Source organism: Camelina sativa, chromosome 8, assembly GCF_000633955.1.
Source record: "Camelina sativa cultivar DH55 chromosome 8, Cs, whole genome shotgun sequence".
Lineage (NCBI taxonomy): Eukaryota > Viridiplantae > Streptophyta > Magnoliopsida > Brassicales > Brassicaceae > Camelina > Camelina sativa.
In genome coordinates, this window is record NC_025692.1 from 22,073,707 (window position 1) to 22,088,076 (window position 14,370).

The 14,370-nt window shown below is 30.2% G+C and overlaps 2 protein-coding genes across 3 annotated transcripts in view; one reads left to right on the plus strand and one right to left on the minus strand.

Moving 5' to 3' along the window:
* On the plus strand, nucleotides 6,035-9,099 carry LOC104707894. The gene is made up of 7 exons (XM_010424340.1): nucleotides 6,035-6,299; nucleotides 6,382-6,453; nucleotides 6,885-6,967; nucleotides 7,204-7,324; nucleotides 8,155-8,232; nucleotides 8,359-8,457; nucleotides 8,836-9,099. The coding sequence occupies exons 1-7, from the start codon at nucleotides 6,156-6,158 to the stop codon at nucleotides 8,932-8,934; spliced, it is 696 nt and encodes a 231-aa protein (XP_010422642.1). The 5' UTR covers nucleotides 6,035-6,155; the 3' UTR covers nucleotides 8,935-9,099.
* LOC104707895 (DNA mismatch repair protein MSH6-like) overlaps nucleotides 9,304-14,370 on the minus strand; it is a 13,145-nt gene continuing 8,078 nt past the window's right edge. For both annotated transcript variants that reach the window (XM_010424342.2, XM_010424341.2), the window contains exons 7-21: nucleotides 14,218-14,301; nucleotides 13,866-14,060; nucleotides 13,182-13,711; nucleotides 12,974-13,103; nucleotides 12,591-12,682; nucleotides 12,313-12,491; nucleotides 12,024-12,229; nucleotides 11,828-11,929; nucleotides 11,470-11,632; nucleotides 10,809-11,095; nucleotides 10,578-10,715; nucleotides 10,330-10,409; nucleotides 10,146-10,245; nucleotides 9,891-10,020; nucleotides 9,304-9,793 (exon numbers count right to left, since the gene is read on the minus strand). In XM_010424342.2, coding sequence (XP_010422644.1) covers nucleotides 9,579-9,793; nucleotides 9,891-10,020; nucleotides 10,146-10,245; nucleotides 10,330-10,409; nucleotides 10,578-10,715; nucleotides 10,809-11,095; nucleotides 11,470-11,632; nucleotides 11,828-11,929; nucleotides 12,024-12,229; nucleotides 12,313-12,491; nucleotides 12,591-12,682; nucleotides 12,974-13,103; nucleotides 13,182-13,711; nucleotides 13,866-14,060; nucleotides 14,218-14,301 — 2,631 coding nt within the window. In that variant the 3' untranslated portion in view covers nucleotides 9,304-9,578. The remainder of the gene's footprint in view (nucleotides 9,794-9,890; nucleotides 10,021-10,145; nucleotides 10,246-10,329; nucleotides 10,410-10,577; nucleotides 10,716-10,808; nucleotides 11,096-11,469; nucleotides 11,633-11,827; nucleotides 11,930-12,023; nucleotides 12,230-12,312; nucleotides 12,492-12,590; nucleotides 12,683-12,973; nucleotides 13,104-13,181; nucleotides 13,712-13,865; nucleotides 14,061-14,217; nucleotides 14,302-14,370) is intronic.

Consider the following 14,370-nt stretch of genomic DNA (forward strand, 5'->3'; position numbering starts at 1 on the left):
ATCAGATCTAAGGGGAAGGCTCTACCACGATGACTCATGTCAACTCCCCTTTGATGGCCGAAGCGTTGGCAACTCTCACAGCAGTGGGAGTTGCATTCGAATCGAACATCAGGGACATATCTTTCGCATCCGACTCGCTTATGCTGGTCCAAGCATTTAATCAGAAGCTCCATCAGAAGGAACTTCATGGGACTCTCCACGATGTCCTCTCTCTATCCTCTAATTTCAATTGTTGATCTTTCAATTTCATCTCTCGTACTCAGAATCTCCTGGCAAAGGAGGCTCTACGTTTTGCTTATATTCAACCCTAAACTTTATTAAATCGAAATGTCGTTTTTGTTCAAAAAAAAAAAAAATATTGACTTGTGTGATCTCATAGTTGACAACTTTCTTTTTCCCTCGACTCTTAAATTCGAAATTGAATTAATCATTCTTCCAGCTCTTATTTACTTAACCGCGTTTTGTTTGATAAACTCTTTTTTTTTTTTAATGTTTTTTTTTCAATCACAATATCTCATTGCTATAAACCCAATCATTTCTAATTTAAACAAACAAAAAAAGGTCTTGAAACACGACAAAAGCTGCCATGCAATATTAATATGTTAAGTAGTATTTAAATCCTGCTTTGTTTCATGCAAAATATCATGAATATTTTTTTGATTTTTCAACATATATGAATCTACATGAACTACTACTATTAAAAATCTATATGAACTCCAAATAAGAGAATTCAAAAGTCTTTATCTTTAAAAATGATCTGAAAAAACTAGTAAAACAATGTTAACTGGGAGTCAAATGTTGTTGAATTGATGATTCTTTCCCAGTTTTATGTTGGTCAAAGATTCATTAACAGTTTTTTTTGCAATGTATTTGAATGAAATTTCAATATTATGTATTCATTTATATTGACATCAAACTCCTCTGCATATTGTGGGTTAAATCATGGATCCGTCATCATTTGTTTATTTATTTGATATAATTTCTGTAATTAGATGAAGAAGAAAAAAGACACAACATGTTAACAAGGAAATTGATTTTACTGGAATAATTAGAACGTTAAAAGAAGAAATTTGATTTTATTAGAATCATATATACATAAAAGTAAGGTTTCACTCTCTCCTTATTGGTCCATTTGACATTTAATTTTAAAAATTTAATATTTATTTTTAATTAAACAACACATTATGTATACTTTAAATTCATTCTTTACTATTAAATTGTAACTGAAATTACATAAATTGTGAATAGACTTTTTCTCCTCCATTCATTTTCATTTAAATACACTATTAATTATAATTGTAACTCTTCTAATTTAATTATTTTAGAAATGTAACTTCCATCGCTTTTTATCCTATAAATAACCATTCTCACATCATCCTCCACCATATCCTAAATCCTAAATATTTTCTTTGTTTTTTATAATCTTCATGCATAGGTTAAAAACCTAATTAAGAGTTTGATTATATTTTTTGTTTACTATATATTTTACATTGTTTTGAATTTTATTGTCTTTGTTTTATGTACTTCTTCTTTTCTTCTTTGTTTACTTACATTATTTTGATTTAAAATACATATGTATTATAATATGTATGATAAAATTTTGATGACCATAATAATATTTTGGTTATAACCATCTCATAATAAGGGAATCAAGCTAAAGAAAACATCTTAATTATTTACTTTAGATGTTTGATTAGTTCTTACAAATTCATGTATATTTATTTTATTCTTAAATTTTCAAATGTTCTCATGAAAGAAATTTTTGTAATATACTTATCAAATCAATTTTTCTTACATCTCTCTTACCTCCAACAAAATTGTAATAAATATGTTTTAGAATACTCATCATTATATTTAGTTTGTGATTCAGCATATAATTATATAAAAATCATTATTCTAAAATTTGATTCAAAAATGTACTTTAAGGGTTTTGCTATATAAAAAAGCAATTTGATAATTATTTTCTTTCTAGATTTTACTACAACGATGAAAAATTAAAACTAAGCCTAGCAATATAACTTAAATTAAGGGGAATATAAAAAAATTGTAATATAATTATCAAATCAATTTTTCTTAACTCTCACTAACATCCAACAAAATTGTAATACATTTATTTTAGAATAATAATCATTATATTCAGTTTGTGATTCAACATATAATGATATAAAAATCACTATTTTAATTTAATTCAAATATGTCCTTTAAAGATTTTTCTATATAAAAAACAAATTGATTTTTTTTCTATCTAGCTTTTATTACAAGGATTAAAAATTATAACTAAACCTAGCAATATATCTTAAACTAAGGGAAATATAAAAAAACAACCTTTGGGAATAGTATTTTAAAACTTTGATTGCACTTCATATGATTTTATAGGAAATATGTATTTTTTTCTTTCAAAATAGTTTATTTTTTAATTATTAAATATTTTAGGTTATGTGTTAGTTTATATGAAAAAACTTAAATTATATATTTAAATCACATAGTAAAATTTTGTTTTTATTAATAATAATATTTTATTACCTCAAATGCTCAAAAATACTAATGAAAATTATCGCTAAAGTTGAACAATAAAAAACAAATAACTTTAAGAGATATGTATAATGTATGTATGATTATATTTAAATAAGTTATATATTTTGATATTGTATGATTTGAATAAATATAAGTGTAAAAAATGTTAATGACATTTAAATAAATTTGTTAAGTTTTTTTTTATGATTATCAAATAAATTTAAATCCATTAATATATTCTACTCCCTCCGTTTCAAAATATATAATGTTTTAACTAAAAACATGCATATTAAGAAGTGTTTACTTTTAAAAAGTTCAACCAATCGGAAACAATACTGCATAATATAAAATAAAAAATTAATCTAAAAATTGTATAGAAACTCGAAAACATGATATATTATGAAACAAAAAATCTCCTCTAAAACATCTTATATTATGAAACGGAGAGAGTCCTATATAACAATTCGCGCATTTGCGCGGGATATTACCTAGTTTGAAGGAAAGAGACTTACTAAGGGTAAAATCGGAAATTTGTATTATATTTGATAGGAAAAGCTGTGTATATAATAAAGTTTCAGACTCTCTGTTTCTCTCTGCCNATGGGACTCTCCACGATGTCCTCTCTCTATCCTCTAATTTCAATTGTTGATCTTTCAATTTCATCTCTCGTACTCAGAATCTCCTGGCAAAGGAGGCTCTACGTTTTGCTTATATTCAACCCTAAACTTTATTAAATCGAAATGTCGTTTTTGTTCAAAAAAAAAAAAAATATTGACTTGTGTGATCTCATAGTTGACAACTTTCTTTTTCCCTCGACTCTTAAATTCGAAATTGAATTAATCATTCTTCCAGCTCTTATTTACTTAACCGCGTTTTGTTTGATAAACTCTTTTTTTTTTTTAATGTTTTTTTTTCAATCACAATATCTCATTGCTATAAACCCAATCATTTCTAATTTAAACAAACAAAAAAAGGTCTTGAAACACGACAAAAGCTGCCATGCAATATTAATATGTTAAGTAGTATTTAAATCCTGCTTTGTTTCATGCAAAATATCATGAATATTTTTTTGATTTTTCAACATATATGAATCTACATGAACTACTACTATTAAAAATCTATATGAACTCCAAATAAGAGAATTCAAAAGTCTTTATCTTTAAAAATGATCTGAAAAAACTAGTAAAACAATGTTAACTGGGAGTCAAATGTTGTTGAATTGATGATTCTTTCCCAGTTTTATGTTGGTCAAAGATTCATTAACAGTTTTTTTTGCAATGTATTTGAATGAAATTTCAATATTATGTATTCATTTATATTGACATCAAACTCCTCTGCATATTGTGGGTTAAATCATGGATCCGTCATCATTTGTTTATTTATTTGATATAATTTCTGTAATTAGATGAAGAAGAAAAAAGACACAACATGTTAACAAGGAAATTGATTTTACTGGAATAATTAGAACGTTAAAAGAAGAAATTTGATTTTATTAGAATCATATATACATAAAAGTAAGGTTTCACTCTCTCCTTATTGGTCCATTTGACATTTAATTTTAAAAATTTAATATTTATTTTTAATTAAACAACACATTATGTATACTTTAAATTCATTCTTTACTATTAAATTGTAACTGAAATTACATAAATTGTGAATAGACTTTTTCTCCTCCATTCATTTTCATTTAAATACACTATTAATTATAATTGTAACTCTTCTAATTTAATTATTTTAGAAATGTAACTTCCATCGCTTTTTATCCTATAAATAACCATTCTCACATCATCCTCCACCATATCCTAAATCCTAAATATTTTCTTTGTTTTTTATAATCTTCATGCATAGGTTAAAAACCTAATTAAGAGTTTGATTATATTTTTTGTTTACTATATATTTTACATTGTTTTGAATTTTATTGTCTTTGTTTTATGTACTTCTTCTTTTCTTCTTTGTTTACTTACATTATTTTGATTTAAAATACATATGTATTATAATATGTATGATAAAATTTTGATGACCATAATAATATTTTGGTTATAACCATCTCATAATAAGGGAATCAAGCTAAAGAAAACATCTTAATTATTTACTTTAGATGTTTGATTAGTTCTTACAAATTCATGTATATTTATTTTATTCTTAAATTTTCAAATGTTCTCATGAAAGAAATTTTTGTAATATACTTATCAAATCAATTTTTCTTACATCTCTCTTACCTCCAACAAAATTGTAATAAATATGTTTTAGAATACTCATCATTATATTTAGTTTGTGATTCAGCATATAATTATATAAAAATCATTATTCTAAAATTTGATTCAAAAATGTACTTTAAGGGTTTTGCTATATAAAAAAGCAATTTGATAATTATTTTCTTTCTAGATTTTACTACAACGATGAAAAATTAAAACTAAGCCTAGCAATATAACTTAAATTAAGGGGAATATAAAAAAATTGTAATATAATTATCAAATCAATTTTTCTTAACTCTCACTAACATCCAACAAAATTGTAATACATTTATTTTAGAATAATAATCATTATATTCAGTTTGTGATTCAACATATAATGATATAAAAATCACTATTTTAATTTAATTCAAATATGTCCTTTAAAGATTTTTCTATATAAAAAACAAATTGATTTTTTTTCTATCTAGCTTTTATTACAAGGATTAAAAATTATAACTAAACCTAGCAATATATCTTAAACTAAGGGAAATATAAAAAAACAACCTTTGGGAATAGTATTTTAAAACTTTGATTGCACTTCATATGATTTTATAGGAAATATGTATTTTTTTCTTTCAAAATAGTTTATTTTTTAATTATTAAATATTTTAGGTTATGTGTTAGTTTATATGAAAAAACTTAAATTATATATTTAAATCACATAGTAAAATTTTGTTTTTATTAATAATAATATTTTATTACCTCAAATGCTCAAAAATACTAATGAAAATTATCGCTAAAGTTGAACAATAAAAAACAAATAACTTTAAGAGATATGTATAATGTATGTATGATTATATTTAAATAAGTTATATATTTTGATATTGTATGATTTGAATAAATATAAGTGTAAAAAATGTTAATGACATTTAAATAAATTTGTTAAGTTTTTTTTTATGATTATCAAATAAATTTAAATCCATTAATATATTCTACTCCCTCCGTTTCAAAATATATAATGTTTTAACTAAAAACATGCATATTAAGAAGTGTTTACTTTTAAAAAGTTCAACCAATCGGAAACAATACTGCATAATATAAAATAAAAAATTAATCTAAAAATTGTATAGAAACTCGAAAACATGATATATTATGAAACAAAAAATCTCCTCTAAAACATCTTATATTATGAAACGGAGAGAGTCCTATATAACAATTCGCGCATTTGCGCGGGATATTACCTAGTTTGAAGGAAAGAGACTTACTAAGGGTAAAATCGGAAATTTGTATTATATTTGATAGGAAAAGCTGTGTATATAATAAAGTTTCAGACTCTCTGTTTCTCTCTGCCAAAAAAAAAAAAAAAACTCTTCTTGAAGAAGATAACCAAAATCAAACATAACAAAACAGAGCTAGGAAGAAAAGTTTCAAAAGAATACAAAAAGGATCAGTAAGAAAGAGAGAAAGATGATGGGAGATGTGGTTTTGTTCATAGAGAACGACGAGAAGACGAATTCAAATAAACTGAGAATCACGCGTTGCAGAATCTGTCATGACGAAGAAGAAGAAAGTTTCTTCGAAGTTCCTTGTGCTTGTTCAGGCACCGTTAAGGTATACAATTCATTTCACTTTTCTTTTTTCTTGTTTCTCAAATTTTTCGAAATTGATGGTTTTGGTGAATTGATCAAATCAGTTCGCACACAGAAGCTGCATACAACGTTGGTGTGATGAAAAAGGAAACACAACTTGTGAAATCTGTCTTCAGGTATAGTTTTTTTAGCTTCTTGATTATCATTTTTTTTTTTTTTTGGCTTCTTGATTTCGAAAAAAAAAAGTTTTTGTGATGTGCGCTTCGCTGTATTCAGATAATTAAAAAATATATTAATATTTTGTTTGTCTCCAAATTCTTTAGTTTCTTGAATTTGTTTAGTGCGTCACTGTTTCTTCATTGTTTATTTTTGTCGTCGAATTATTTTCATGCCGATAATGAATGAATTAAAGATAATAATTTGATTGTCGCAATCACTTGTGGACTTGCGGCTCTTTTTTTTCTCCCTTCATTCAGTGAATTATATTATAAAATATAAAAAGTTGGAAAACCATATGATAATTAGGCTCTTTTAATTATTGTATTTGTTTTTTTTTTTGAGATATAACGAGTAGTGCAAATTAAGAATACATCAAGAAACCATGCAGGTGTATAGAGATGGATACACAGCAGTTTCAAAACAATATAAAGTGATTGAAGAAGAAGAAGAAGAAGAAGAAGTCACAATCAGGTAAATAGATTAATTATTTTGTTAAGACTTAAGAAGAAGGCATTTTAAAAAACAAATAAAAAAATAGATTGAATTATGCAAAAAAATTGACCCCATTGACGTGGTTTCTTGATTCTTTCCTTCCTTACGCGTTTAAGGGAGATAGATAGCTTGCAAATAGTTTATTACTCATATTCTACAAATAATTTATTACAACAATTTATTAAAAATTTGCTAGTTTTGTTTTAATGGAACAGAGTAAATGGACGACGAAGAAGAAGAAGTAGAAGATTAGTGTCTATAGCTGAATCCGATTTGTCTCAGTGTGAATCTGTTGCTGATAGAGGAGCTTCCTTTTTCAGATCATTAACTTTTACTGTAAGTTTTTTTTTTGTTTTCTTCTCTTTTGATCATTTTTAGTTTGGATAATTAGAAAATTATTAGTAATATATGAATATAATAATAAAAATTAGTTAAAAACAAATGATGAGACATTGGGGGAAAAGTCCATAGTTTAAGGAGCTCTGAAATAGATATGGCAACCACTACTTACTGTTTCATAGCTTTTTCTTTTTGTTTTGGCCAAATCTATTTCGTAGTTATGTGGCAAAGCCTATAAATGTGAATATTTTTGTTGTAAGTTGTTGTTTGTGTGTGGGATATTAAAATGTTTCTTTTTTCCCCACCATGAAAATAAAACAACTCTTTTAACTTATTTTTAAAAAATGATATGTACATGTTACCGTTATATATATCTTTGTCACTATTTTTTCATGATTCATAGTCTTTTTACCATTTAGTATGAACTATGAAGTATTATTATGCCTTTTCTCCTCCATAGCTTTTACCATTTTTTTTTTTTTTAGTTCATAGCTAATTTGGGGTAAGAATGGTTGGAATGTTGTTGCAAACAAAAAAAAAATAAAGGACATAGGTTGGGTAAGTTGGTGGTTGGCCAAGAATTTGAGTTTTTAGCCCTTATTTACACATTATACAAAACCTTGTCTCACCTAAGTCCACAACTCCTACCAAAATAATTTCTTACCCTTTACCAAATCAGGGTTAGTTTACATCTCATTATACTACCATCCATTTGTATTGCTTTACATAAACAAAAATTGGGTAACTTGAATTTTTTATATTTGGGTAGAATCATAGACCGATGAACATAAATAAATAATGTAATACATTTTTTTTGTTATTTGCAGCTTTCAGTGCTTTTGCTGATGAAACATACATTCGATGTGATTTATGGAACCGAAGAGTATCCATTCACAGTATTTACGGTAAAAACACTCTTCCTTTTAAACAACCAATCATTAACTCAGAGATTTTCTTTTTTAAAATCCTTAGTAATATTTTTATTTTTTGTTTTGCATGTTTTATTTATATATGTATGAAATATTTTACAGGTACTAACATTAAAGGCCATTGGGATACTATTGCCAATGTTTATAATAATTCGAACAATCGCAGCTATTCAAAAAACTCTTCGTCGTCTTCAGTATCATGTAAGTTACCGAATTTATTTTAATTTCGCAAAACTCCTATATTATACTACTACGTAACAAAAATATATAAATATATTATTAGCATGTTTGACCATATATATTCCAAATAAAATGCATGTGAGGTGTGAATATTACGATTCAGGCATGCGAGTACGAATTAATAGTATGTAGGTACCACGTTTTGAGGATTTTGTTGTGACTTGTGATCATGTTCATGGGAAAAAAATATTTCTAAAGGAACTTTGACTTCGATTTTATAACAAAGTCCAAAATCCGTTAATACGTATATCATCATTTAATGCCAAATGTGAAATGTATTCAACTCTTTCTCTCTTTATATGTTTTTGACTTTTGGTGACGTTTGACTTTTGAAAATAGGAATCTGATGAAGAAGATACGTTGAGCTCTGAGTCTGACGACGACTACAACTTGGAAGAAGAAGAAGATGATGAAGAGCAACAACGACATTTGGCTTAAACCTGCTACTTAACCAACTTAACGCATTATGTTCTTTCTTTCTAATTCTTCTTTTTTCTTTTACGAAATGCATCTATTCGATGCTTATGGTCATTACAAAATTTACAAAGTATAGTTAAAAAAAAAAACGTAAATTTACATAAGAAAGTCATGTTTTTATTAATTCTCCTCCGCGTTTGAATATTTTCCATACCATTACAGTTTGATAAAAAAAAATTCAAAAAATATCATCAACTTAGCTATAAAACAAAAGAAAATTAAATAACAGTTTGTTAATTCCAGTAAATTTATTTGACAATTGTCACTTTCACTTAATTTTTACTATTTTGTTAATTTCTTGTGATAATTTTCTTATTTTTTGCCTACTTGTTTCAACTTTCAACAATGAAGATGAAACATAATCAGAGAGTACTCTCAAACATTCTATTCACAAAAATTAACCGATCCTACAACTATACAACAGTCTGGAAAACCCAAAACTTCACAAAAGGCTTCAAAACCACACCTCAAAACTGAGTCTACCCGGAGTTTAAATTTCCGACTGACTCGGGTTTTAGATTTTGACACGAGGGAAGCTCATGGATCAACATTGGTTAATGCGTTATAAGAAGAATGACAAACCAGAAATGCATAGAGCTGTTAAATTAGCTGGTTAACTGGAAAAATGTGTTGGCCATGGAGTGTAGCTTAGACAATGAGTCCATTGAAGTTGAGTTATCAGAATCTGATGCAACACTACTGATGATCTGCTTTACCATAGCTGCCAATTCACCATCAGTTTTTCCATGTTTTTTACCGTACAAGGCCTCAAATTCTTGGGATTTTGTCACAGCTCTCTGAAGTACGTAATCTGGAAGACCTATGGAGAGTAAACCAATAAAAGTATGATGAGTGAATGTTTCTGTTTAAGTGAGAAGAAAAGGAAAGCTTGAGGCAAGTGAATTCGATGTTCTTACCAGCTAACCGAGCAACGTTAACTCCATAGCTTTTAGGACATGCACCAGGTGTCAATCTATAGAGAAATGTAACTTCTTCTACTCCACCAATTCCTTCTCCTACTTGACATGCCATATGGCAAAGTGAGACCTATCCAACAAACAATATCAAGATGGATCGGTTTTTGAGAAGTTTTCGAATGCACACACAACCAGATGACTGATAGTCTCAAGTCTTTCAAACTCAGAAACTAAAGCAGACACTTTTCACAATACCTTTGGATTGGTTTGATAATCTACAGAGAGACGATGATAATGAGTAGAGAATAATCCTCTACACTGCACCTTGTCTATGAAGTGCTCAAGTACGGATTCCCTGTAAATAGTTAAAATATTTCAAATGCTGAACAATAACAGTAAGTCCCAACAACAAGATACGCAAATAAATGATTCAACATACGCAATGGCTTGTCCATCCGATGTGGCTGTTCCTCGTCCAAGCTCATCTAGCACCACCAGCGAGTTTCGGGTAGCTGATGTCTGCATATTATTATATTATAACTTACTATCAATCTGTTTGTTGTTATTTCACATAGTTTAACAAAAGTGTGACCAACATTAAAAAAGGTAACAACGGTGATAAGTTCCACACTAATCTTAGAAAGGTTCATGTAATCAATTTGACAAAATAATATGAACATTACTTACCAACATCACCGCAGTTTCTGAAAGTTCCGTTAAAAACGTGCTCTGTCCTGCCATGATATGATCTTTTGCACCCATCCGCACACATATTCTGTCAACAGGCGAAACCTCAAAGGTTTCTGCTGGGACATCTGCTCCAATCTGTGAAAAGATCATCATTGCTTGATTCTCTTTTATCAACATTTAAATGGGTCAAGGTCCATTGCCTTCAAAAATTTTTAAATGATAGCTTACCTGAGCCAAGATTACAGCCAAGCAAACTTGGCGAAGAAGGGTAGATTTTCCACCCATATTAGGGCCTGTGAGCAGGATGAAACTGGCTTTCTCAGCACCACCTATTTTTACATTATTTGGTACAAAAGAACCTCTGCCTAACGAATCACCCCTTAGAACTGGATGCCCTAGACCAGTGGCAGATAAGTGTGGAACATCAGCAGATGTAGAACCTGATACTACTGGGCGGCATCTTACTCCTTCATAAGAATCACTTGCAAAAGCGAGGCTGATCAACACGTCGAGCTCTGCAATAGAATGAATCCATGTCAACAATGTATCCACATAAACGTCAACAATGCATTGTTTCAAAGAATGCATGCCTAATTCTATAAGACAATTTTCCACCCATCTTGCCTATAAGATGTAATTGAACTATACCTCTGCCTAAGATTCATTTTCGTCTGCATGCCTACTTCTAACTGAGGTTATAAAGTGTGGAATCAAACCCAATTCTAACTAGCTTGAAAAATGTTCACAACGAAAAGGGCCCAAGCGATGACCCACAAAGCTAGCACTGGGTGACAGTTAACAGGAACTGAATACGAAATATACTTATTCTGGACGAAGATGGTGACAATTTCTTAATACAAAAAATTATAAAACATGAACTTGTCCATACCAGCTGTTGCAGAAACCAATTGTCTCCATTTTTCTTGATGCTCGCAGAAACGTCCAATTAATCTCTGTGAAATGCTCTTTAGAGCCGATTCTTTTTCAGAATTTGCTTGTGATAGCTCTTTTAATAATTTCTTGATGGTAGGAGTCCAATATCGGAAAACACCCTGAAAGAGAGTAAACAACAAGAAAATCTCATGTTTAAATTTAAGGGTCTATTTAGTATATATCCGCATTTACGAGAAGACTACATATCCTCACAATCATGAAGCACGAGGCAGAAATACTCAACTAAAACCATCATATCGACTTGTTGAGATGAAAGTGAAATGCCAATTTCTTTAGAAATGTCAATTTTTTACCTTTTTCGATGAGCATAATTCATAATCATTAGGAACACTCCCACTTAAACTTTCAGGAACTTCCAAGAGGTATTCGTCCTTTCCAACTGTAACATAATTTATCTGGATAAAAAGACAAAATATCACCAAAGCTCTGATTAGAAAACCCTCGGTTGATTAGCCATTTAAAGAAAACAAAAAGTGAAGTAATTCTCACTGATGCATCTCCAAGTAATTTCCGTTGCTCTTTCAGATGTTTTTTCAAACTGGACTCAAATTCTTCTACTGCTTTGCAGGCACAATCATACTCTTCATCAGCTCCTTCATGGGGTATTACACGCCCCGAATTGTGAGCTTCTACCCAGTCAAAGGCATCCTTGAAATACTTAATGGAGGATGATGATATATTCGGAAGACTTTGACCTGACATAAAAATGATATTAGATGGTCTGCGATTTGCCAGGAGTTATTAAATGAAGCTCTGGATAGGCACCAAACTGATGTACCAGGAGTTAATAAAGTAAGCAGACGCCTGGATTTATCATGCTTCAAAATAGCACGGAGAGAAGAGCATGCTTCTGCCATTGTTTCACAACCACGTAGAGTTGATATGAATTCTTGTACCAGCTTCTTTGCCGTATCTTCATATAAAACCACTTTATCTCCGTTTCTCCCACTAGCTTCACTATTACACAACGTAGAGTTTTTAACAAATATGTTTAGTAAATCTTTGGTATAAACATAGTGTAAGAATTAACATGTCCCAGTCCAGCTAATCCCTTACATGCTAGAAAAAATACGTGCAATCAACCGTTCCATGTCTGGAAGTCTGGACAACGCCTTCCGGAATTCCAGTGAGTACGGAAGATTTTCACCCTGAAGGTAGGGGCAATACCATAACACATAAGAGTTGTTAGATGGATAGTGTAAATGAAGAAGAAGAGTAAGCTTCATAATTAGTTGAAAGCATACGAAAGCATCATCTTAGCTAGTTTAAACAGTGACAAAACATGATCTTGAACATAAATGGGGAAATAGTGTAGTTCTGGAGAGATTCATTAATTAAAAAATAGAAATGAAAATGGATTAAATGGGAAACCAAGTTGACAAGTTATTTTCTAGTTGAGAAACAGAGAAACGTATCCTATTGCTTGTTAGAAGACTCACCCGCAGAATTGCTACAGCATCTTGTCGTTCCTTGATCATTTCCGGATTATATAAAGGTCTTGCCAGCCATGTTTTTAGTAACCGTTTCCCAGATGCAGTGACGCATTGATTCAGTTGAGCATACAGCGTTCTTCAAAAGACAACATTCTTAGGTCAAGATCACATCAATCGTTTAATAAAACATTGTAAGATTGAGAAAAAAGTTTACCCCGAATAGCCTCCATTTCTACTGTTTTCAAATATCTCAAGGTTTTCGAGAGCAGCAGCATCAAGAACCATGTGCTGTTTCTCATTAACGTTGCTGAAATCACAGTAAGGCAGGTATTCAAACTTGGCAAATCTAAGCAGACTCTCATCTAAAAATGCTTGTCGCAGGTAGTAAATGGCACCACCAAGAGCAGAGAGTGCCAGGCTGCCATTCTTATCTTCAGTTGCTAATTCAGTCAGCATTTTTGGAAGGAAGCTTGAACCATCACCTAGAATCTTTTCCTCATTAGAATAAGCAGAAGACGGTTGACAACTAATTCGCTTGTAGAAAATTCCAACTTCATGCATGGTCTTCTCTGCATCCCAGAATTCAGAAAGTGGGACCAGATTATTTACCAAGGGATTTCTGGTTTGTCTAACTATTGTTCTCTCGGTTGCAGTACTCAACACCTTAGCTGGTTTAATAATTTCAACCGGCCTTATCTCAGATAGCAGGCAAGATAATGCACTGCAATCTTGATCATCCTTGAACTGGTAGGAACAGAAAAAAAATGCCATCAATTAGAATAGAAAAGTCTAAAAAAACAAAAAATCCACCAAGACTGTTCCTAAGAGAGTGATAATTCGAGAAATGTTACGTATGCTAAGTGCAACCAGGCACAAAAATCCAACGACTAGAACTCACCTGACCCAGCATTATCTTCTTTGTCGCAACATCAACCAAACAGACACCAAAAATGTGCTCTGCTTTCTGATCAGTTAAACTTTCTCCTCCTTCAGTCAATGCCATTAGATAAGATGCATCCGGATTAGTTGATAGCATCTCCCCATCTGTCAGCGTGCCTTTTGTAACAACTGCACATATTTCACGCTTCACAACCTACAAAAACAGGAGTAGCGTCACTAGGAGTCCTCCCTATCATAATTTTTCTAAACTGGCATCAGCCAAGGTGAACAAATTTTAGTTTCAAGAGCAAACAAATTAATTCACTTGAAACTGATGATGCCTACTAAATTAGATTCATAGTGGGACATACTTTATCCTTGGAACCTTTCTCTTTTCGCCGTTGCTCCAGCTGATCAGGTGTTTCTGTTTGCTCCACTACTAAAACCCGATAGCCCTGTTCCATTCAATCCAATCAAATTTCTTTCTAACCCAAAGTATAACTTCTGCCCATGAATGTAATTTC